This window comes from Lepidochelys olivacea, assembly GCF_965140295.1.
Source record: "Lepidochelys olivacea isolate rLepOli2 genome assembly, chromosome: 24".
Lineage (NCBI taxonomy): Eukaryota > Metazoa > Chordata > Testudines > Cheloniidae > Lepidochelys > Lepidochelys olivacea.
Genome location: NC_140434.1, coordinates 4,938,333 through 4,962,070, shown reverse-complemented (window position 1 = coordinate 4,962,070; position 23,738 = coordinate 4,938,333). Strand labels below are relative to the sequence as shown.

The 23,738-nt window shown below is 54.4% G+C and overlaps 2 protein-coding genes across 2 annotated transcripts; one reads left to right on the top strand and one right to left on the bottom strand.

Moving 5' to 3' along the window:
* The first annotated feature begins 7,527 nt into the window (after positions 1–7,527).
* Positions 7,528–16,480, top strand: GPATCH4 (G-patch domain containing 4). Its single transcript, XM_084613403.1, has 8 exons — positions 7,528–7,615; positions 9,070–9,223; positions 9,982–10,055; positions 10,806–10,898; positions 12,184–12,291; positions 13,670–13,773; positions 14,600–14,650; positions 15,487–16,480. Exons 2-8 carry the CDS (start codon positions 9,145–9,147, stop codon positions 15,893–15,895), a joined length of 918 nt encoding a protein of 305 aa, XP_084469529.1. The 5' UTR covers positions 7,528–7,615; positions 9,070–9,144; the 3' UTR covers positions 15,896–16,480.
* Positions 16,481–16,622: 142 nt separating this feature from the next.
* NAXE (NAD(P)HX epimerase) lies at positions 16,623–23,035 on the bottom strand. Its single transcript, XM_084613404.1, has 6 exons — positions 22,744–23,035; positions 20,587–20,695; positions 19,986–20,096; positions 19,356–19,469; positions 18,243–18,390; positions 16,623–17,388 (listed from the first exon to the last, which is right to left on the bottom strand). The coding sequence occupies exons 1-6, from the start codon at positions 22,944–22,946 to the stop codon at positions 17,186–17,188; spliced, it is 888 nt and encodes a 295-aa protein (XP_084469530.1). The 5' UTR covers positions 22,947–23,035; the 3' UTR covers positions 16,623–17,185.
* Between the last annotated feature and the right edge of the window lie 703 nt (positions 23,036–23,738).

Below are 23,738 nucleotides of genomic sequence, written 5' to 3'. Positions count from 1 at the left end.
GGAGGCAGGGGTGGGGGCTTGTCATCCACGTGAGTGATGTCGTCTTGAGCACTGATGCAGCCCCTTCCTCCCCCTTCCCCAAAAAGAGACACCCTCCCCACCCCACCTCCCTGGTAGCTGGGGCACTTCTGGGGTAGAGGTGTGTGTGTGTGGGGGGGGGGGGTGTTGGATTAGAGGGGCCTGATCCTGCGAGCCAGCATGGGAAGCGGGGCGTTCGCTTTGCCAGGGAAGGAGCAAACATCCCTCCTCCAGGGAACTCTTCGCGCATCAGATCAGATCCTCAGCCAACGCCAACTGGTGTAATGGTGTGGGGCATCACCAGGGCTGGGCCCCTTTACGCCAGCTGAGGAGCCGGCCTGCTGCCTCCCATAGCTCGGCTTGTTCTCCTTGCTCCTCCGCCCCCACCGGCCAAGTCTGCACAGTGGTGTTCTGGATCGGCCCAGGCTCCAGAGGGTTTCAGGGCCAGCGCCCCTGGGTCAGGACTCAGGAGACCTGCGGGCCAGCTCATGTTGCTGTCCCAGTGCTTCCGAGAGGCGAGGCGCCTGTATGTGCAAAGGATTCTGGGTGGGGGGAATGCTTGCGCCTATGGCTTAAAGACCCTGAGGCAGAGGATTAAATCCCTCTCTGCAACCCCCCCCTTGCAGCAGATGCCGTCGCGATCAAGGGATTCTGAGGGTCAGGGCTGCAGTTCGGGGATAGACTATCTGAACGCTGCCTCTGTCGGCAAGCAAAACAATCCCCTCCCTCGGCCTAGCTGGATTCTCAGGCATGCTAAGGCCCCTTTGCACTCGCTTGGGCTGCATAAAGGGGTCTGAAAGTGCCTACTTCTGGACCCCTTTACGCTGGAAACCTAGTTGACTGCACTGGCCTAGTTAAAGCAGTACAACCCCTTCCCCCCAGTGTGGACCCAGTTATAACAATATAAAGGTGCTTATACCTGTTTGGGAAGGAGAATAAACTGTAATGGTATAAGGCACCTGATATAATGGGGTTCACACTGGATGTTGTACTGGGATAACTGTATCGGTAGAAAAATTACACCCCTAACTGACATAGCTATAGTGAGATCAAATCTGTGTGCCGACTGGGGCTGAGTGTCAATGAGAATCGGGCCCTCTGAGTTTTGCTGGCTCCAGTGTAGGAGAAGGAGAAGATTTGCTTTGGATCACTAGCAAGGAAGAATTGCATCATGGTGAACTGGAGTCTTGGGTTCTAGTCCCAGTTCTGGGAAGGGAGTGTGACATAGTGGTGAAGGTGTGTGAGAGCCAGGAGTCCGGGCTTCTATGTTCAGGTCTGGGGGAGAAGCATGATCTAGTGGTTGCAGCAGAAGCCTAGGAGGTCAGGATTCCTCGAGTCGTTTCTCAAGTCTGTGAGAGAAATGGGGGTCTAGTGGTTGCAATGGGGTCGGAGTGTCAGGATGCCTGGGTTCTAAAGCCTGCAAGGGGAGGATGCTCTGGTGGTTAGGGTGTAGGACTTAGCACCAGGGCTCCTGGGCTCTGGGCTCACCCCTGGAAAGAGTATGATATGGTGATTACAGTGGTGGGGGCAACTGGAACTCCTGGGTTCCATTCCTGGTGCTGCTACTCCAGGAGAATACCAGTGACCTGCTCTGTGAGTGTGAGTGCTCAGAGCTCCTGGCGGGGAAGGGCAGATGTTCAGAGTCGCGCCATTTCTCAGGCTGAAAAAAAAAAACCCCTCCTGAACCAACATAAAAGCAGCCTGACAAGTGAGATAAACCCAGCCTTGTGGTCTAAAAATATTGCCCCTTTATCAAGTCCTGCAGTCAGGAATCCCAGATAGCTGATGGCAGAGAGACCCTTGCACGGCAAAGGGCCTTGACAGATAATGTGCCTGATAGAAGCGAAGTCCCACCTCCCTGCTCAGGCTCTGCCTGCATTAGAAGAAACATGCATGGAGTGTAACAGCGTCCGTGCCGTTACTCGGGTCTGGGGGGGATCCCATGGGCACTGATTCTCATTTACCCCGAGACCCTTTTGCATTACTCTGGCCCTGGGAGTCACACCCACGTTCAGGCCCCCTTTACACTGCCAGCGCAAAGGCACCTCAGCGCTAATGAGGCTCTGGGCCCAGAACTACTTAGGTGCCTAACTCCTATTGGAAGTCAGACACCTAAATGCCACGGAGGCTCTGGCCTGTCATGTCGATGCACCCCACTGGGGAGTGTGCGTTACAGTCCCAATTTGTGCCGGATTAATCTGTTACAGCCCCATCTTGGGACCATCAGCGGCCTTTCGCTCTGCAGGTCCCTGGTTCAATCCCTGGTGTGTTGGCCAAGATGGCAGCTGAAATGTGGGGTATGACACGCTGCACCAGTGCAAATCAGGGCTCGCACTGCCTGGCATCACACCAGCACAGCACATCAACCCCAGGGGTTTGCATCTGGGTCACTCATCAACCTCAGTGATGTTCCCTAATATAGACCAGGCCTTAGGAGCACCCCTGGGCTTGAACTGAAAACATGCCACTAGTGTAGCAACTTTGCCCCTGCTTTTCATTTACCCGAAGGCCTTTTGCCCCACTCTGGCAGCATAAAGAGGCCTGAAAGTGGGTGAAAATTGCTGTTCTTACTGGCTTGTTATTGTAGGGTTGTTAGCGAGCCCTGGGGTGCACGCATGAGTTTTGTTCAGTGTACGGTTGCTTGTCGGCGTCAGACAACGACGTGAGTTTGTTATGGTAGGGCTGCTCAGGGTGGCTGAATAGCGCAGGCTAATTGGTTGTTGTGGAATCGCTCATGAAGACTGAGGTGCGTGCGCTGGTTTGTTTATGGTAGGGGCTGCTGATAATGAGCAGAGGGACTGCGACCATTATTTTTCATTATGAAAACCAACTTCAAAGCATTTGGTTTAAACAGCCTTTCTCCACACACACATGCACACACACAAGATTTACAAGAACTTTGTAAACAGGTGGGAAAGGCAAGCAGGTCCGATTTTAGCTTGTTCTAAGGAAAATGTCCCTTTAAACATCTCAGCTTCTGTTTAACTATATTATTTTGCCGTTCCCCAGGGATAAGTTGCTAACCCTGTCGTGCATCCGAATCCTGAGTCACTTGCATGATGGAAAGAAAAGAAGCAATTGGATGGCAGTCACTATATCTCAGCCCAGAGATTCTTCTGTGCTCCAGAGAGTTGTCTCTTAGCAATAGGGCCTGAGTGCATTGGTTCTGCTTCATTCAATCCCCAGTGGCAAATGAGTGAGCTTGTATTTCTTAAAAGGTGAAAGGGTGGGTGGGGGGGAGAGGGCTTTGGAGAAGAAATTTGTTTAGAAGTAATTATGCAGCTGGTTTTACCAAAGGATTAGCAGGGTTTGCTATTGTTAATGGAAGGTTCCCCACCCCCATTCCAAAGTGTTTCCCATTTCACAGGTGGGGAAACTGAGGCACAGAGCAGCGGTGTGATTTGTCCAAGGTCATGCAGCAAGCCAGTGTCAGAGGTGGAAATAGACTGAATGAGTCTTGACTGCCAGTCCCCTGCTCTAGCCACTAGGCTATATTCCCCTCCCTGAACTAGGAATAGAACCCAAGAATCCTGGCTGTGGCGGGAGGGAGTGTCATCTACTGGATGGAGGCTGGGGGTCAGGATGCCTGGGTTCTCTTCCTAGCTCTGCCTGTGACTTGCTGGGGGATGGCTGTGAAGTTCAATTAGCTGCTGAGCCTGAACCCCCAGTTTTGGAAGGGATGGGAATCCAACCCATCTGTGAACTTGACGGGTGACCCTGACCCCTTTGGGGTGCTTGAGGTCCCCTCGCCAGCACAGAGCTCTGAGCTTTGCCCACAAAATCCCCTCTCTCCAAGCCTCCACAAACCCTGCTTTGGGCTGATAGCTACTGTCTCTCCAAAGGGGTTTAATTAACGTCCAGGATATTAGCAGCTCATTAGTGGTTTTCACTAGTGTTCATGGCAGCTGTCACCATGACACCCAAACAAGTGTGGAAGAGTCAGTGGACAGCTTAAATAAATGAAGTATAAAAAACCAACCTGCTCCCCCTTTTGCTCTGCCCATGGCTTGTTAGCCTGAGAGCTCATTTCCTGCTCGCTATGAGGAAGAAATGGCTTCATGGAGCGCCTTGAGGGCCCAGTGAAATAGAGGTGAGACCATCTCATTAACATAGCTTGGCGGTAAGGGAGAGGGAGGGGTGTGTGTGTGTGTGTTCCCTTCTCTTGGCAACCACCGTTGCGTCCCTCTGTGTCAGACTCTGACTCTGCTAGTCAGGTGGCTCCTGCTCGTGGGTGGCAGACTGCCAGATTGGGTTGGGTTCCTGGCCATGTTGCCATGGGACACTGGCAGGATGGGGGAATATGTACAACCTTGTGGGTACTTCATGGGCTTCTGGAGCATCCAGCATTGGCTGGGGTTAGGTTCAAGACAAGAGATGAAATGGACCAGTCTAGATGGTCTGTTCTCGGCTAGACCGGATGGACTAATCTAGACTACACATTCTAGATAGTATTTTCTGGACTAGTTCACCTGGATGAGATTAATTGTTCTAGATGCCCATTCTAGACTGCCCCAGACTTGAAGGGTGATTCTAAGTGGCCTTCTTCTAGGCTGCTCCAAACTAGAAGGAGAACAGTACTAGGCTAGGTGGACTGTTCTAGATGGCTTTTTCTGACTGGATTAGCAGTGTTGTTCTGAATGACCTATCCTAGATTGTTCTGGACTAGAGAGAAAGCTCTAGATGGTCTGTGCTGGCATAGTTTCTGTATTTCTTGTTACCCTGCCGGTAGCCCAGCCATGATGCTGAATTGCCTTTAGAGGATTCTCTGACACACAACACAGCCAGCGAGCAATCTGGAGTCATCTTTCAGTTTTGCCTTTTATTGCAGGGCAGATGGGTCAAAGTGCTGGAGCTGCCGGCAGGACCGTTGGGTTCTATTCCTGGTGCCGATGCGGATTCACAGGGTGAACTTGAGCAAATGGCTTCACCTTGCTGTGTCTCAGTGTCCCAAGCTGTAAAATGGGGCTAAGGATACCAACCTCCTCGGTAAAGCACTTGGAGATCTACATATGAAAAGAGCTACGCATTACAATTACAAAAGTAAAGGGAAGACACTAGAAAAGTGCAGGGTGTGATAATTAAACATGCAAAGGATGCTTGTTAGGGCCTCAGAAGATTCAAGGGGATTTAGCAGACCCTACCAATGCCATTAATGAAGAATATCACACTAGTATTAGTTTAATTCCATTTTTTAGTACAGTCTTTTTGCAATAGAGAGCCAAAATAGCTGAATTGTTGCATTGTTATGAGTTATCGTTTCTATTATGGTCGTGCTTCGGAGCCCCAGTCATGCAGCAGGACCCCATGATGCCAGATATAAACACAGAACAAGTCCCTGTCTGAAAGAGCTTCCAGTTTAAGTATGAGACAAGAGACAACAGCTGGATAGAGGCAGCTCAATGAGGGAGCACAAGGAAACCGCGAGGCAGTACTGGTCAGCAAGAGATGCTGGGGGTCTCAGCCCAGCAGCAGCCAAGTATTTTGTAAGCAATGCTCTTAGTGTGGCATTGTCGTTTTCACAGCTCATAATGAGGGGGATGGAGGGCAGGGGTAGGTAATTCTCCCAGGGCTGGTGGGGTCTTATTGGTCTCCTGTTATATCACCTTATTCCAAGTCCTCTAAAGGGGACCTATTTCTCATTGAAATGTTGGATGGGGCAGGGATGGCTGGACTGGAGCAGGGGAGGGCTAGCATCCCTGCAATGGAAATACTGTGGTGGGGGGAGGCATCTGTGTCCACCCCCACAATAGTCTCCCATGTTCCTTTAAGTGGCTCAGATGTGGGGACTCTCCCCCGCACCCCCCGAAGTACTCCTTGCAGGTGGGCTGCATGCCATCCTGGACCCTCCGTGGCTGGGTGGACCAGGCTGGGGTGAAGGCCAAATCATTGTTCACTCTCCTGTAATGTGATGCCCCTAAGTGCTCCAGGGCCCACGATGAGTTAGCACCTTTCATAAAGCACTCTGCTCAGATTAGTGCTCTGTGGATGGAGTGCAACCTAATTCTTTAATCCAGCTCAAAATTAGAATGAGATGCTCTAGACCATGAAAGTCTCAGAGAGAGGCAGAAATTCTCATGGTGTCAATGGGTCAGATCCCACGCTGGTGTAAATGGGCATCAAATGGGCCAGAGTCCCAAAAGGTGTAAATCAGCATCACTCCATTGAAATTAAGGGGGCTATGACAATTTACACCAACTGAGGATCTCTCCCTACATGACTGACATGACTTTTACCATCAGGATGTACGCTACAACAGGAAGGGTGGTTAGCTTGGGAGGGTGGGGTGGACACCAGTTCCTCCTGCCTTTGATTAAGGTAGCATTTGGAATCTGGGGCCAAATCCACAGTTGGTGTAAATCAGCCAACAGTCAAGAGACATTGACTTACACCGGGGGTGGGGAGCAAATCTGGTCCATTAATTCCAATGCAGCTAGGCTGATTTACACTGGGTGGGGGGTGGAACCTGGCCATCTTTTTTTGTGTACAGTCGCATGAAGAAACAAACATCCTCGGGCTGACAGGGGCCAAGTGCCATGTGACGGTTGCCACGGTAACAGAAAGCTTTCTGACAGGGTCTGTCTCTGGGTGATGCAATCCAGTGCTGGGGGTTTTGTGCTGCAATAGCAATGCCTTTGTGGCATACAGTGATTGCAAGGAGGGAGGCATTTCTCTGTCAGCCCCCCCTCGGCAGCCATCCGAGCTCTTTGTTGTGGTGTTGTCATGTTATTGCGTGTCCCTTTAAAACTTTGCCCTCCTCCAACCTTTCAAAGGCAAAGCAATAACAGGCAAGGTGACAGAATAACTCAGGGTCGCTTGATCCTAGACAGGTTGAGTGGGGATGGGTCGGGTCGGTGAGGGGAGAGGAGACGGTGGCGGGGGATAAGCCACAGCTTCACATATTGCAGTATCCGTATTGCAGCATTGCTCGTGGACCACAACCACAGAACAACACCAGGCCCTGCCTCAGCTTCCAGTCTAAGGAAGCAGCTACATGCAAGCGGATTTGGCTCCCTGGAAAACCCAGGCATCTCGGCCTCCTTGTTCCACGCAGCCCAATGCCACTTGGGACATTTTTTTTTAACCTTTCTTCCAAAATTGCCTATGGAAACGCCCCCCCCCCCCCCCCACACACACACTCCTTTGCCACTGGCAAAAGGGAAAACAAAACAAAGCCGAGCCAGGCTTTGGGGGAGGATGGTGTAGGTTGATTTGTTTTGTATTTTGGTTTTACGCTGCAAAAACCAAACCAATCCGAGTGAAACAACAATAAAGGGGTTTGGGGGGGGAGGACACCAGTTTTCCCTCAGTGTTTTATGGGAAATTTTCCCCCGTGGCTAGTTGCACGGGGACCAGAGGAGCTGGGGCAATGGGATCCTTGACCCAGTGGCAAGGAGGGATGTGCGGGGGGAAGGCGTTCCGCAGGGCAAGATCCCTGGAGGATCCAAACTCTATGGTTGAGACACTAGGGCCCATTTCTCCTCTGTGGTTCGTCGCGAACCTAGAACGCCGCGGAGGGGGAAGGTTTTACTTCCGGGAAGATGGCGGCCTCCCTGCAGAAGCCGGACATGTGGTTGCGGGGAAGGAGTCCGCTGTAACCGTGAGTGGCTGCATGTGGGGAGCCGAGGGGGGCGGAGACCTCGCGGGGGATCGGGGGGCCCTGGAGAGCTGAAGGGGGCTGGAGAGATGAAGGTGGGGGGCTGGATGAGGATTGGGGGGGCTGGAGAACTGAGGGTGGGGGGCTGGCTGGGGGGGCTGGAGAGATGAAGGTGGGGGGCTGGATGGGGATTGGGGGGGCTGGAGAACTGAGGGTGGGGGGCTGGCTGGGGGGCTGGAGAGATGAAGGTGGGGGGCTGGATGAGGATTGGGGGGGCTGGAGAACTGAGGGTGGGGGGCTGGCTGGGGGCTGGAGAGATGAAGGTGCGGGGCTGGATGGGGATTGGGGGGGCTGGAGAACTGAGGGTGGGGGGCTGGCTGGGGGGGTTGGAGAGATGAAGGGGGCTGGAGAGATGAAGGTGGGGGGCTGGATGAGGATGGGGGGGCTGGCTGGGGGGCTGGAGAGATGAAGGTGGGGGGGCTGGATGAGGATGGGGGGCTGGCTGGGGGGCTGGAGAGATGAAGGTGTGGGGCTGGATGGGGATTGGGGGGGCTGGAGAACTGAGGGTGGGAGGCTGGTTGGGGGGGTTGGAGAGATGAAGGGGGCTGGAGAGCTGAAGGTGGGGGGCTGGATGAGGATTGGGGGGTTGGCTGGGGGGCTGGAGAGATGAAGGTGTGGGGCTGGATGGGGATTGTGGGGGCTGGAGAACTGAGGGGGGGTGGGCTGGAGAGCTGAAGGGGGCTGGAGAGATGAAGGTGCGGGGCTGGATGGGGATTGGTGGGGGGCTGGATGTGGAGCTGGGGGGCTAGATGGGCATTGGTGGGGTGGATGGATGGGGAGCTGGGGTGCTGGAGAGATGAAGGTCGGGGGCTGGATGGGAATCGGGCGAGCTGAAGGGGGCGGGATGGGGAGCTGAAGAGCTGAGGCTGGGTGGTGATCTCGGGGTTGGGGGGTTGGATGGGAATCCGGGGGTGGCTGGGGAGCTGCCATCCTTGGGGATGGAGAGCTGGTGGGTGTATATAGGGAGTTGGAGGGAGGGGGATGAGGAGGGGATTCAAAGGGTTGGGTGCTTTTACCTGGCTCCCCTTGTCCTGCTTTCCCTGGACTTGATCTCCCATTCGGAATAGGACAGATCAGTTTTGCTGGGCTGTGGCCAACTGTTCACATGGGATGGGGGACACTGGGTGGGACAAGTGTTTCCCTTCTGGTTTCTTGCAAAGAACCCATTACAAAGGAGGTCAGTGTCTTTGTCCCCATTTTACAGGTGGGGAAACTGAGGTACAGAGAGGTGAAATGACTTGCCCAAGGTCACACAGTAGGCCAGTGGCAGAACTGGGAATAGAGCCCAGATTTCCTGAGTGCTGGTCCCGTAGGCCACACTGCCATGGGCAGTGGATGCTGCTCAGCGCAAATGGCCATTTCAGCACATGTAATTATGCGCCATCTTCCTATAATAGACTGATGCACAGGGAGGCCTGGAAGCTGCAGGGTTCAAGTAGCATCAAGCTTTAGAATAGCAACCTGAGTCCATCATGAACGGCTCTCCCAAGAACAAGTCTGTGGGGATGAAGTTTGCGGAGCAGCAGTTACAGAGGCACGGCTGGAAACAAGGTACGGGCTTGATGCATCCAAAAATCAGGTGCACAAAATAATGGTTGGTCTGGAGGAGGTGGATCAGGAGCTCCTTTGCTTCCTGTCTCCCAACACAAGGACCGGGGACACTCAGTACAACTGAAACATGGCACGTTCAAAACTGACACATGCAAATAACTTGTTTGTACAACGTGCCATTGGACTGCAGAACTCCTTGCCACAAGATGTCATCGTGGCCCAGATTCAATGAGGGATTGAGTGTGTATGTAGACAATAAGAATGGCCAAAATTATAATAAGTCAATGATATAATTTTTTGAAGGGATATTAAACCTCATGCTTCAGAGTTTAAGACAATCCCTGATTTATGAGGGTTAGGAGGAAACCTTGCCCAGGAACAGGTTATCCCAACAGTGCAGGATTTCTTGCGCTCTCCTCTGAAGCACCTGATGCTGGCCACTGTTGGGCACAGAAAACTGGGTTTGAAGGATCTCAGTGCTGATCCAATCTGTTGTTTCTTGTGCTCACAATATTGTGTCTCTTGACTGCACTGGGTTTTCCATTTCTTTTCAAGGGGCCTGTTGGAGCTTTGTCCCCTTCTAGTGCCTGAACCATGTAAGAGATTTATGGTTCTGCTGCTGGTTAGTCTTTCAGCTTAAGAAGCTGGAGCTTGTGTTTTTGGATCAAGAGGTTGTGGGTTTGATCCCCACCTACGACCCCTCCAGGAGCCATTAACGTGAGGGAAGTCCTGCATTTATCTTGCTGTGCTCTCTCTAGGCAAAGGGCTGGGGAAGCGAGAGAATGGCATCTCTGAAGCCATCAAGGTGAAAGTGAAATGCGACACAGCTGGGGTAAGGAAGACCTGGTCTATACAAGCAAAACTGGCCGTCAGTACACCTAGGCTGTATAATGCAGCGCCCCCTTGGCCTTATACATAGGAGGAGTGCTCTGGGGCTGGAAGACACAGGGGACTGCGAACAGGCTGTGGCCCCCCGAGTTACTGATTTAGATCCTGCCCATTTACCACCTGGCTGCTCTTTGGGCCTGTATGGAATGAGGTTGATGGGTCTCAGCTCAATTCCTAGTGGGGCAGGCCTGTTGAAATTGTGGGCTTGTCTTATTTTTCTCCCCTTCAAGACTTCTTTTGGTGTGCGTGGGGGAGATTGAGGATGATGAAGGCCTCCTTTATTTGTACCTTTCAAAGGCTCTCTTTGCCAGACCTGATGCCGCTCCATCAGCGCTGCTTCTGGATTGGCAAAAGAGAATCAGCTGCTCCTTCTCTCTGCTGCCTCCCCACCCAGAGCGGATACCGCTCCCCCAGCCCCTGCTAGGCCAGCAGATGAGGTTGGCTTTAAACTCGCTTCCCCCTGGGCTGAGCTGTCCCACCCCATTGCCAGCCCAAGGCCCTCCCTTACACACTCATACGCTGCAAGATCCTTGAGTGTCCCACACTTGCAAAAGCTCTTTGCTTTATAAATAAAGGAGGACCTAGAGCCTGACTGGGTTGAGAAGGATCCCGGCAGCCAAGAGCGGCCCTGTTGGATCAGCAGATCCTGATGGGGAGCAAGGCAGGTTTTTTAACCCTTTCTTTTCCAAACCAGGTGGGTCACGACCCAGCAGAGCAGTTCACTTTCCATTGGTGGGATCACCTCTTCAACAAGTCAGCTGCGAACATCTCAGTGGAGGCTGGGCAGGTAAAGGGGGAGATTAGAGGTTGGGGGGATCAGGGAGGCCTGGACATCTAGATCTAAGTGCTAAGAGCTAGATGGGATTGATAAAGAGCGGCCGACGCCAGGCTACAGATGTGGCTGTACAGGAGACGCCCTCCCAGAACAAAGCCGAGCCCTGCTCACTTCTCCAAAAGCGCTTTGGGTGTTTTCCCTGGCCAAAGCTGCAATGAATAGAGCTCCTGGAACTCGCTGCTCAGTGTGTGTCTCCCTCTGTGCCCAGTCCTCTGACGCTAGGTGTCTGTTACAGCCCCTGCTACAGGGCTTGGCTCCTTACCTAAATCTCTAACGACTCACGATTTTCGCTTGGGAGATCCCTGGTTCAATACTGGTGGTGACCGTCACATAAGTTCTTAAGGACCACGCGTCATGGGCCCGATCTGACGAGATGCTGGGCTTTACAAAGGAGGATCAGTATAGTCATCCCCTTTTTAAGGATGGGGAAACTGAGGCACAGAGCGGTGCTGTGACTTGCCCAGGGTCACAGTGCCAGAGCTGGGAGTGTAGAACCCAGGAGTCCGGAGGCTCCACCTGTAACTTAACCACAAGACCATCCTTGGACCAGTGATCAGGAAAAACATTATGGTTGATTATTTCTTTCCTTTCTGCTCCTGGTCCAAGGGTCTCATGTGGAAAGGTGCTGGGCTGGGTGGCAGGACACCGGCTTTCTCTTTTTGCTGCAGCCATTGATTTGCTGTGCTGGCTCGGGCGTGGTGTTCTCCCTCTGGGAAACAGAGGCGTGCAATCTCTAAAACAGAGCCAATGATACCGAGCCATCTTGGCAAAGTGAGTTGAGATTGATCACTCTCCTTTGCCGTGATGCTAGCAGAAAAACTCCAGAACTGTTAGGCAGCCAGTGTCCATCTTACTGATCGGTACTGTCTTATCGTCTGCTTGCTCTACCCTCCCCCCCATCCCCATTCTGAGTGTATCCACCGGTTAGATTGGAAGCTCTTTGGGACAGAGACTGTTCCTTTGTTCTGTGTTTGTACAGCACCTAGCACCATGGGGCCCTGGGCCAGGGCTCCTAGGCACTACTGTAATACAGATACGAATACAAACACCTGTCAGGAAACGTCTGGTTATTACATAGTCCTGCCGTGAGTGCAGGGGACGGGACTAGTTGACCTCTTGAGGTCCTGTCCAGTCCTACACTTCTACAATTAACAGTATGTAAGTGTGAAATATGGAGCATGTAATTAAACTAACTACCGGCCTGGCTGATCACACGATGCCTGTTTAAATCTCCCAGGATGGCGTCCAAATGAAAAAGCTCTCTGAGCAGGACGGGGAGATCAGCAACAAGAAGCCCCGCAAAGCACCCAGTCCCAGGAGCATGGTGTACGGCCGCTTTGTGAAGGTAACAGGGCACGCGGGTCGGTGTTCGGGATTCCCCTTCGCTGCAGACAGGCTGCTGTGCTGTCGGCTATCACGTCTTGCATTTCTGTGGTGCCTTCTATCCTGAAAGATCCCACAGCTTCACACATGCTTCAGCCACTGCTGAACTGCAGCCACCTTTGGAGTGAAACAAGTCACTTGTTTGGCAGCGCATAGTGACGCTGCGCAGGCATTGCCCACCCCGTGTTGAAATGCAGCCCCCTCTGGGGTGGAACGCGGTAGCTGGACAGCGTATGAGAATGCAGCATAGGGTTTGCTCACTGAGCTCTGAAATGCAGCTGCCTCTGGGGTAAAACAGGGCAGAAGTCTGACCGCGTACAGCAACAGCGCCCAGGGATCATGCTCCCCATGTTGAAATGCAGCTGCCTCTGGGGTAAAACAGGGCAGAAGTCTGACCGCTGTGCGCACGGTTGCTGTATGTGGTTTTGACACCTGCCCTGCAACACTGTAGTAGTTAGGGGCAGTAAGAGGAATACTGTATCCAACTGAAGCTGCGTGGAGGGGAATGTGGCCTAGATACTGGAGCTAATCACACACAGCCCATATATGGAGCACAACCTCCTCACACCCCTGTGCTTGCCCCGCAAGAGAGGGTAGTGGAGTATTTCATAGATTCCCAGGCCAGAAGGGACCACTGTGATTGTCTAGTCTGCCCTCCTGGATAACCCAGGCCAGAGGACTGCCCCAAAGTCATTGCTAGGGCAGATCTTTTGGAATAACATCCCATCTTGATTTAAAAACTGCCAGCGATGGAGAATCTACCACGCCTCTTGGTAACCCAGTGGTTAATGACTCTCTCTGTTCAAAAGGTACACCTTATTTCCAGTCTGAGCTTGCCTAGCTTCAGCTTCCAGCTGTTGGCTCATTTTAGAGCTTCCTCTACTAGATGGAAGAGCCCACGATTAAGTGTGTGTTCCCCATGTAGATACGTATAGTCTGTGATCAAGTCACCCCTTACCCTTCTCTCTGTTAAGCTAAATAGGTAGACTCAAGCAGCTCAAGCACTATATGGGACATTTTCTAATCCTTTAATCATTCTTGCGGCTCTTCTCTGAACCCTCTCCAATTTCTCGTCATCCTCCTTGAATTGTGCATAGATGTGGGGATGGAGAAACTGAGGCCCAGAAAGAGACCATCACTTGTCCAAGGCTACCCAGAGAGGCAGAGCTGGGGATAGAAGCCCGGAGTCCTGACTTTCAGTCTAATCTGCAACGCTGCCTCTCTGGACTAACGTAGTCCCTGCTCCCGCACCAGCTTTCCCTACACCTGCAGCCCGGCCCGTGGGCTGGTGGGTGTGTCTCCAGCACACTGATTTCTGACTGCACCTGTCTCCGTCCCAGGCAGCCACGCTGACGGCAGGAGGGGAGGAGCCAACGAAGCAGGTTGCCACCTCTGAGAGGAGCGAGGATGAGGAGGAGAAATTGGACCTGTCCAGTGCTAGGAAGTAAGTGCCCAGCCGGGTGTGGGGGCAGTGAGAGGCTGTTCTGAGCTGCTGGGCTGGGCCACCAGCCACGGGGGACACCTCTGCTCAGAGGGCCAGATCCTGTGAGAACAGACTGTACTCCAAGGAGGTGGGGGAGGGGCAGTCCTACTCTGTGATCTGATTCTGCAGTAGTCCCTGTGACTGCTGTATCATCCCAGGGCTAGTTGATCTCCATTGTCTCAGAGCTGTCGTTCCCCCCCCCGCATCTGTCCCCAGCAGTGCAGGAGGAATCCTTGTGCCACATGCAAGGAGGGGGTCAAGATCCCTGATAGGTCTTCATCCCCACCCCGACTTGCTGGACAGCTCAGGGTTTGCTCGGGGAGTGAACCATTTCTCCAGGGGAGCAGTGGACTTGGCTTCTCGGTGGCACACTAGGAGCGAAATGGCCAGTTCTCCTCTCCTCGCTGGGACTTGCAAACACTATGAGGCATAGATGGGCAGCTGTCTCTTTCTGTCTAGTGCCCCCTGCGGTAGGGGCGGGGTAGGACACAGAGCGTGAGCCCATGGGCCCGCTGAATAGAACAGCACTGGGGGGGCGTGCCCTGTTTACTCCCACCCCAGCTCCGGTGCTGGCTGAAGTGGGACAGCCTTCCCCACTCGCCAGCCAGCCTCTGACTAATTCATTCAGTCCTGGGGACACCTGGAAAACTGGAAACGCCTGGTTTCTGCTGGTGGGATCTCTCCCCTGCTGTTGCCTTACACCTTGGAGAGAGCTCGGCTTACAGAAACACTAGCAGTTAGCACCCGATGGGTCCCTGCAGGAAGCTGTCTTGTCTCTTTCCCCCAGGCTGACGGATGAGGAGCTGGTCCGAGCCTGTGGCGGCCGCACTGCGCACAAGTAAGTGGGCGGAATGACATGGCTAGTGCCGGCTCGGAACGCCACCTCCTCCCCCAATTGCACCAGGATCCCTTCCAGCCCCGGTGCCTTCTATTTATCCAGCATGGTGTGGGTGGGGGAGTTCCACTAAATGACCGGCCTTTCCCGCAGCTCAGGTGGACTTTTAAGGCTCCTAGACTGTAGCATCCTGGGCTGGGGGACTATCCAGAGCTGGGGGGCTGGTTCTGTTTGATTCCACATCTCAGGAACCCATCCCCGCCTCTGAGTGCGGTGGGACTGTGGGGCTGGAGCTCAGACCCTGTGCTCTGTTCCCTGGTGGCACGCTGCCCCAGCTCCCTGCTAATGAGGAAGCCTGTTCTAACCCCTCTGACACTTGGCCCCAGCACCCATCATTGATCAGAGTAAGTTTGTCCCCCAGCTCCTGCTGCTTCTGTTGAGCACCGCCAGGCTGCCCCTCCAGTCCCGAAGCTGGAGACAGCCTACCCCCGCTCCAGGCGTAGCCCTGTCTCCAGAACTGGTCCTCACTCCTGCTTTGCTAGCCTGACCCGTGAGTTGGAGGAGGGGGATAACTGGAGTCCACTTCAGGCCCAAGGAAGGGGGGGTGTGGCTCATGCACCCCCTCGTGGCTGCCACAAGCACTAGGAAACTGGCTAGCCCCCAGCATCCTAAGACACCAGCCAGTATCCAGCTGCGTCTGTCGGATACAACTGTATTGGAAGCAGGGAGGAGACATTGCAGGGGTGACTTATGAGAGGGTGGTCGCAGGTCTCCCTGGCCTAGGCACGATCTCTTCTCAGGCTGTCATTAACCTGCCCTGTCTGGTGTGTTCTTCCCAGGGGAGCCCGTCACGGTCTGACCATGAGTGCCAAGCTGGCCCGGCTCGAGGCGCAAGAGCGAGCCTTCCTGGCTAACGACAGCCAGGAGGAGGGGAGAGGCGATGCCCCACAGCGTCAGCAGGAGGTAGTGGCGGGTGCCTCGGCCCTGGGAAGCAGCAAACCGGCTGAGAGGCGGCAGAAAGCCAAGAAGAAGAAGCGGAAGAGATCCAAAGAGAGGGGGGGCTGGGCCAAGGTGCATGGGAGGCCAGAACCAGGGCAGGAGGAGGAGGGGAGGCAGGCCAGGAAAAAGAAAAAGAAAGAGGAGGAGGAGGTGACGGAGGGTTTGGAGAGCGAGTTGCCGGACTCAAGGGAGCAGCTGATGGCGGCAAAAAGGGCCAAAAAGAAGAAAAAGAAGGGGAAGGTGCAGTGAACGAGGGCTCATCCTGTTTGAGGGGGGTGCTACCCTCAGGGCTGCTCTGGACCCGCCACACAGAGGCCCTTCCTGCTGCGGGGCCTCTTCCCAGTCACTCCGCAGCCGCTCTCTAGCTCACTTTCCCCACCATGCTTTGGCTGCAGGGTTAACGGGCTGGCCCTCTTACCCAAGGGGGCCGCTCTGCGCACAAGTACATGGGTGGAAAGACATGGCTAGTGTCCCAACTGCTTGAAAAGAGCCACTGTGTTTACAGCCGGGGTGGGATTTTTCTCCTCCAGGATCTAACCCTGAGGATGCCCCTGGTGCTGCTGGAGCTCAGCTGGAAGCAGATGCTCTTAGGGCTTGTCCACACGGCAGGTTATTGCGTGAGGCACTTTCAGTGCATTGCAGCAGCTTCACACCCGGGCTTGCCACACAATAACCTGCTGTGTAGACAAACCCTTTGACCCCGGACAAGGCGGAGCCAAGAGGAGACTAAACATACCACTCACAGCACTGATCACAGCTCTGCCTTGCAAGGGAATCAGCTGATCACACCACTGGGGAATAACTCAATTCTCCATCTTTTGTGTCATTAGAAATCCCATTTCTGGCTGTTGCTTCCCATCAGAGGTTGAAGCATCAGGAGGTGTGGTGGGAGTTTTGCCCACTGTATGTTTGCAGCATGGGGCAGTTGCATAAGAATGGATGGGAAGAGAGGGAAGGAAAGGCCAATTCAGAGAGATTTTTAGTGTCAATAAATTTTTATTGCAGAGAAAAAACAAGGTGGATTTTTTTCACACATCAGAGGCGGCTACAGCTGTAAAGCCCGTGGAATGCAGGCCCTTCCGTGTGTAGCTCCGCTTCTAGACCCCTGTGTAACTCCCAACAAATACAACCCCCCCTTTAATGAACTTTAACCCTTCGGTTCTGATCCAAAGCCCGTGGAAAGCCTCCCACTGACTGCAAAGGGCACTGGGTCAGACCAAGCACAATCCCCAGTGCCCATGGGCCGACCACAGCTGACTTCGCATGTGCCAGGCAGAGCTATGCCAGGGACTTCCTAGCACCAAACAAGGTGCTGAGCGCCCCCAACCTGTGAGATCAGTGCACGTCAAAGGCACTTTGCAGAACCAGGCCCTGCTTGTACCGCACAGCTAGGCCCCTCTCCTACTAACCAGCAATGCCCCCCCCCCCCCAACACCTGCTTGATTCAGTCAAATACTGGGCAGGACTCGTCTCTGCTTCACAATCAAATCCCCGCCTCTCATTCAGATTTTGGATAATGCCAATCCTGCCTGGCCCCTGCTAGGGTAACTGCAGGACGCAGTCAGTCTCGGGGTACGGCGGCAGATTAAGCGAGTATTTTTGCTGCAGAGCCATTGGCACAAACCTGCCCCCCAGGAAGTGATAGCGGCCAGCAAAATGCTGCGCGGCCTTCTTGGGGGCGGTGAGAGAAATGAGCATGTCGGGCTGGATGCTGTCCGGGTTGCCTTTCTCCACGTCCCAGCCTGAAATAAACCAAGGGGGAGGTAGTTAGAGCCAAGTCATTCCCACTCCAGGCAAACTCCCTCCCATGTCTGAAGAGCTTCCCCGGCGTGAATCATAAGGGAGTTACTAGTTCCCCACTGAATATGCAAGGCTCAGTTCTCCTCTCTCAGTGGCCCTCCAATCCCCGGTGGTGTAACAGCTCTCAGAATGTCTCTTCTGTGTATTACGGGAGCACCTAGAAACCCCAGCTGAGATCAGGGCCCCACTGTGCTAGGTGCTGCAGAAGAGTGTGGGGGAGAAAAAGTATTTATCCCTATTTTACAGCTGGGGAATCGAGGCACAGAGAGATCTGCCCACGGTCACATGGAGCTGGGACTCGAACCCACTTTTCCTGAGTCCCAGTTCAGCACAATAACCTAACGCTGACGAACAAGACGGCTGACAAAGCAAATACCAGCTGACGCAACATAAAGCCAGCTTGTGAATTCACTCACAGGGCACAAGCTGGCAAGGGTCGAGAAGGAATTCTCACTTTCCCTGCCCTACCAGCACTGCCCATCGACCAAGTGTATTACTGGGGTAGAGACAATAACCTTCCCCTGAAGCCTCAGGCACTGGCCACAGCTGAGGACTGGGATTTGGGTGGCCCAGTGAGTTTAAATCGATAGTACAAATCTTCACAGCAGAAGCCTGGGATAACCCAGCAGGTCTGTTGCTGTCCCAACCACTGACATCGCTGCAAAGCTCAGCATGTCCCCAGGACCTTAGAGGCCCACTAGGAACATAACCATGCTGATGCAGCCAATGTGATCAAGAGAGAAAAGTGAATGGATGCCAAAGAGCTTGGACAGCGCCGGGGCGGAACGGAACGAACCAGAGGGGATGTCGATGCTGGCGATGGGTACGGTGACTTGCTCCAAGGTCCTGAGGATGCTGCCGAAAGGTTCCCGCACAGCTCCCTTGAAACTGAACCCGAAAATAGCATCCACCACCAAGCCATACAGCTCATCAATCAGCATGGCCTGCCAGCAAACGGGGGTCAGGAGATTATAACAGCAGGATCCCACGCACCCACCCCGGCACATACACACTACAGGGTACATCTAGGCCAAGAATATCCTCAAGTTCCAGCATCTCCAGCTGGGCCAGATCCTGGTTTCAGACCGGCATAAATCTGGAGTAACTCCATGGATTTACATGGGTGGCCGAGCTCAAACCAGGTAAATCTGGGGTGACAAGCTAAATACAAAGGGCCTTATTCTAACCTCAAACGTGTGTAAAGCAGGAGTCGCTCCAGTGAAGTTAGACTGGTGTACGGGAGAGGAGGATCAAGCCCTGTATCTTTGTAGGAGGAGAACACGGCTACACGAGTCTATGCGCACTGACTTCAGTGGAGTGACTCCTGATTTACACCAGCATAACAGAGCAGACAAACACCCTCCCTGTTCTCCAGATAATTCGGTAGCAGCACCAGGCACATTTGTCACCTAATGCAGGGGATGCCCAGACGCTGCGGTGATAAGCACCACAGAGATGCCCATAAACAAGCAATAAACCCACGTTGCTCGTTGCTCGTTTCCACTTTAATTGGATTTATTGGTACTGCAGTGGCACCTGAGGGCCCTGTCATGGAGCAGCTCCCCAGTGTGCTAGGTGCTGTACAAACCCAGGACAAAACAACGCTCCATCCTGTAGCCTTTCCCCTTTGATACCTCGCTTCCCCTTCTTCCTTGAGATCCCAAAGCACTTGGTGAATATTAATGGTTAAACCTTGCCACAGGAAGTCAGACTAGGCCATCACAATAGTCCCTTCGGAATCTAACCGGGACGAGGAAAGGAACTCTTGGTCTGCGTCTGGCACGTGAGCCTCTCGCCCCTATTTTGTGTGGTGAGATGTATACAACCGAAGCCGTGAAATGTACCAAGACAGCACAAAAGTAACAATGCTGGATATTCTAAGTCTACCGGCTACGGTGACGCGCCCTACCTCCGATGGGAACTCCGAGAGTAAGGGAATGTCCATCTTCTGGCACTGAGTCGTCAACCCTTCAAACAGAGCTTTACCAGGCCGCTTGGGGTAATACACAGTCGGCTCGTAGCCCTGCAGGGACAGAACAATTCCGAGCGATGTTCCAATATGGTCACCAGGCAGTCCCAGCACAGACCCACAGCTAGCGTCACCTGCCTGGGGCTTGCAAGTACCAGGTCAAACAAACACTACACACTTCAGCCTCCTCTCTGTCCCTATGGTTCCCCTAAGCACCTCCTCCCTCCCAGTTCCCTAGTTCCTTCTCCCATCCAGAGCTACTCCCTTGTGCCCAGGGCCGAGGAAAACAGCTGCACCTGCCACAGCTCGTTGGCAGAGCTTCACCCAGGGCTGATCACTGAAAAATCCGTATGTGAGGAAGGGAGGCTGGGCCGTCCCAAAGGAACGGGCCCCCTGTGGAGCATCTCAGCCCAAGAGCTAAGATCTGAATGGACCAGGGAGGCTCCCAGGCATCGTCTGGCTCACTCCTGCGTGAGCGTATTGCTCGGCGGCTGCTGCCTTTGCTGTATCTGCTCTGGGCAGACGGGACTTAAGCCTCCAGGGCTGGCACATTTTGCCAGCACTACTCACAAACATTTTCAGGTGCCTGGCACAGACCAAGCCGTCCCCTCCGTTATTCCCCGGGCCACAGACGATCAGCACCGTGGGCGGGCTTTGGGTGAAGGAGCTGGGCGGGTAGGCCTGGGGGGGGAGAAAAGAACAGGCTTTGGTTAACCAGCACAACAAGCAAATTAGCCACCTCCAAGGTATCTGCGCTGCTTGCCATCAGCCTGGCTAACAATGCACGCTGGCATGCTGCCTCCTGCTCTCTGCCTAGCTGGCGGCCTCCACCCCAGAGGTGGCTGCATTACAGTGGCGTGCATGCGCACGTGTGTGAGAAAGAGAGAGAGAGGATCCTTCTGTGTACAGTCTTGTGCTCGGGGGTGGCAGATACAACCTTATAAACCTGGGAAGCTGCTTCCCAGGGCAAACTGATCTAAGAACCTCGTTTGCAACTGTGGGTCCCCTGAAGCGATCACTTGTAGGAGCTGCAAGGGCCACGCCGCTGCCATTAGGCCCTGCACGGAGCTCCCTCCCCTCCCCAGAAGGTCATGGCTGGATCCGGTCGGGAAGGGCTCTCCGAGAGCAGGGGGACCCCAGGTGTGCAAAAGCACTAGGACCCAGTGCTCACCTTGGCAATGGCCGTTGCACAGCTCAGCCCCGCCAGCTCCATGAGTTGGTCGACGCTGAACTTGTACTCCGTGAAGAGCTCTTGATCGATGGCTTGGGCTTCCTCCTGGCTGAGAGGAGAAGCAAACGACATGAGCCGCTGAGCCCGTGCGATTGAAGGACTTGTCTTCGCTGCAGTTAGCACAGGTGCTGCCTCTCAGCAGCTGACATGAGCACCCGGCTCACACCGCCACTCGAGAGCAGCTCGTCCTCCAGTACCGCCCCGCAATTCCCCCCCACACCGCCCGAAAGGACAGGCAAGATCTCCCACCACTCACTGGGAAAGCATTCAGAGAGCAGCTCAGCTTCCTGCAGCACTAAGGAGCCCCGAAGACTTTACATCCCCCAGGAGCGAGTGCAGCACCCGAATGGGCATCGCAACGCCAGGGTAATTTTGCACTGTGGCTGCTCTCGCTTGAGCTAGGCTGACTCGAGAAGAGTCATAGATCACTCCAGGTAATTCTGCAGCGAAGCCAGGCCTTAAGTTACACATGTAACGGCTCTAATCTCCTGATCACCACAAGTATCGTCCACCATCCCTGGCTCACTCGCAATCTCTCCTGTTTAACATCATGCCTATCTTCATCAAGAGCTCCACCATCAAACATCTTGACAGTGCTGGGGTGTGCCTAGGGTTTCCTGACTGGCTCTTGCTGAGATTGGAGGCCTGTAGGAATAACAGAGCTGGTTGGAAATTTTCCAACAGAACATTTTTCTGTTGGGAAAAATGCTGATTCGGAGACACCGGAGTATTCTGTGGGAACGTAACAACGCTGATATTTTGGCTGGGAAGTGATCAAAGCATTTTCTTTTAACTTTACCCTTTCCACTTTTATATGAAAATGTACAAATTGAATCAAAAGTTTGTGGGAACACAAGATGTTTCAAGGAGGGCCACAGGAAATATTTCAGAATATTTCATTTTGCAAAAAAAGGCCAAGATTTCTATTTGGGGTAAAAATGAAGTCTTGGCATTTCCCGTGGGATGCAAATTCCATGTATTGACTGACTCTAATTAACAACCCCTGCGTGAACACACACATCCGTTTCCTTCACAGGACACCGGATTTGCCACACCAGATCAGAGCGCTGATTCACCGATGCTCATGGAGTATCGCATCTCCAGCCTCACCGTGTCATAATCACTGATCCAGCCATTCCGGCCACCTATCTCTGGCCCTGCCAGCCCTGACCACTCAACTATCTGGAAATCAGATCAACAGGCCCAGCATCCTGTCCCTGGCAATGGTTGAGCTTCAGAAGACGGTGGAATGCCCGTGCTAAATGCCAAATGTACTGGGGTGTGTGTCGAATCCCGTCCCAACCCCGCCGAGATCCAGGTGCTGCTCCAGTTACCCGGCTGGCCAGCTTCTACATTCCCTCTCATAACAGCAATAAGTTGCTCCAGGGACCCACTGTCTCAAGGGGCATTGCCACCCCTCTCAGGTGATGAAGCCACCAAAGGTCAGAGGGACTAGTCTAGGCATTCTCTTTACCCCCAGTGCTGAAGTCGGGCCACTGATCTGCAGGGAGCCTCAGTGCCTCAGGGCTGGGAGTTTGTTTTACCAAACTGTAAAAGCAAAGTCAAAGGCAATTTAAAAAGGCAGGGAGGGGGGGTTACTCAGGGCCCAGGGGGGAGGAGGGAGAGAGAATCACACTGCATAGATGCCAAGAGGGGTGTTTTCATCCTCTCGTTCTCCATATTTTTAATTAAATTTTAAGACTTTTTCTCTCCGCTGAGCAACCACCTATAGACACCCAGTCCCCCTCCCCTCAGTCCCTGATAAATGGGCTATTCCCCATCCCCAAAAGGTGCCCCAGGTCCCTGCAGAACCCCCACTACCCAAACCCCACTACCCTCCCTCCTTTCCCCATCCCCTGCTGTCCGGCCACCTCCCTCAGCTCCTCTCCTGGTGTCCTGCAGCACCCCCCTCCCCCTCCCCATTTCCCCCTGCAGCCCCCCAATTTCCCCCCTCCTCCCCCGCAGCCCCCCTTTCCCCTCCGCCCCTGCAGCCCCCTCCTCATTTCCTATCTCCTCCCAGCGTCCCCCCCCATTTCCCCCTCTCCCCCAGCCCCGCCTCTTGGCAGCCCCCCCGCAAAGGCAGGGCCAGGGGGCTACCTGAGGTACTTGAGCCCGCTGCGCCCCGGGTTCTGCATGGCGCTGCTGCTGCGCCCCCGGCCTGCGCCCCTGCCCCAGGCCCCCGCCCCCGCCGCCGCAGGAGGCCACCGCGGGACCGGGCAGCGCCCCCCGCCCGCCGCCACCAGCCGGGAGCCCGACGAGACCAGCAGGCCGAGTCCCAGCAACGCCCTGAGCCCCGACATCCAGCGGGGGGCCGCCCGGGACCAGCTCTGGCTGCAGCCGGCCAACCTCGCTCCGCTCCGCCCCGGAGCGCACGGAGCAGGCGCTGCGCACAGGCGCCCCGGCGCGGGGGGTGGATCCCGGGCTGGAGCCAGGCCTCTCCTCCGGCTCCCTGCACCCCGCCGGCGCCGGGCTCAGCTGTGCCAGCCCCCCCGGGGCCATGCAGCCCCCTCGGGCTCCGCACAGCCCGCCGAAGAGACGGGCACCGGCGGCAGCCAGCTCAGCCCCTGCTCGCCGCGCTGGGGAGCGCGCCCCGTCTTCCCCTGGATCGACCAGCCCCTCCGAATCCACCAGCCCCTCCGAATCGACCAGCTCCTCCGCCTCTGAATCTACCAGCCCCTCTGAATCTACCGGCCCCTCTGAATATACCAGCCTCTCCGTCTCTGAATCTACCAGCCCCTCTGAATATACCGGCCCCTCTGAATATACCAGCCTCTCCGCCTCTGAATCTACCAGCCCCTCTGAATATACCAGCCTCTCCGCCTCTGAATCTACCAGCCCCTCTGAATATACCAGCCTCTCCGCCTCTGAATCTACCAGCCCTTCTGAATATGCCAGTCCCTCAACCTCAGCATATGGATCTACTTCTGAATATACCAGTTCCTTTGCCTCTGGATATGCAAGCTCCCCTGCTGCCAGGAATACAAACACACCTGACTATGCAAGCCCTGGTCTCTCTGGGTATGAAACCTCCTCTGGGTATGGGAACCCTGCTGCCCGTGGGTACAAAAACCACACCACATCTGGCAATGCAA

Coding starts and splice junctions, on each gene's coding strand:
- NAXE (XM_084613404.1), bottom strand. CDS start 22,946: ATGTCGGGGCTCAGGGCGTTGCTGGGACTCGGCCTGCTGGTCTCGTCG. Junction 20,696..22,743: donor AGCGGGCTCAAGTACCTCAG/GTAGCCCCCTGG, acceptor TTCTCCTCTCAG/CCAGGAGGAAGCCCAAGCCA. Junction 17,389..18,242: donor CAGCATCGACATCCCCTCTG/GTTCGTTCCGTT, acceptor GGTTTATTTCAG/GCTGGGACGTGGAGAAAGGC.
- GPATCH4 (XM_084613403.1), top strand. CDS start 9,145: ATGAACGGCTCTCCCAAGAACAAGTCTGTGGGGATGAAGTTTGCGGAG. Junction 9,224..9,981: donor GAGGCACGGCTGGAAACAAG/GTACGGGCTTGA, acceptor TGCTCTCTCTAG/GCAAAGGGCTGGGGAAGCGA. Junction 14,651..15,486: donor GGCGGCCGCACTGCGCACAA/GTAAGTGGGCGG, acceptor TGTTCTTCCCAG/GGGAGCCCGTCACGGTCTGA.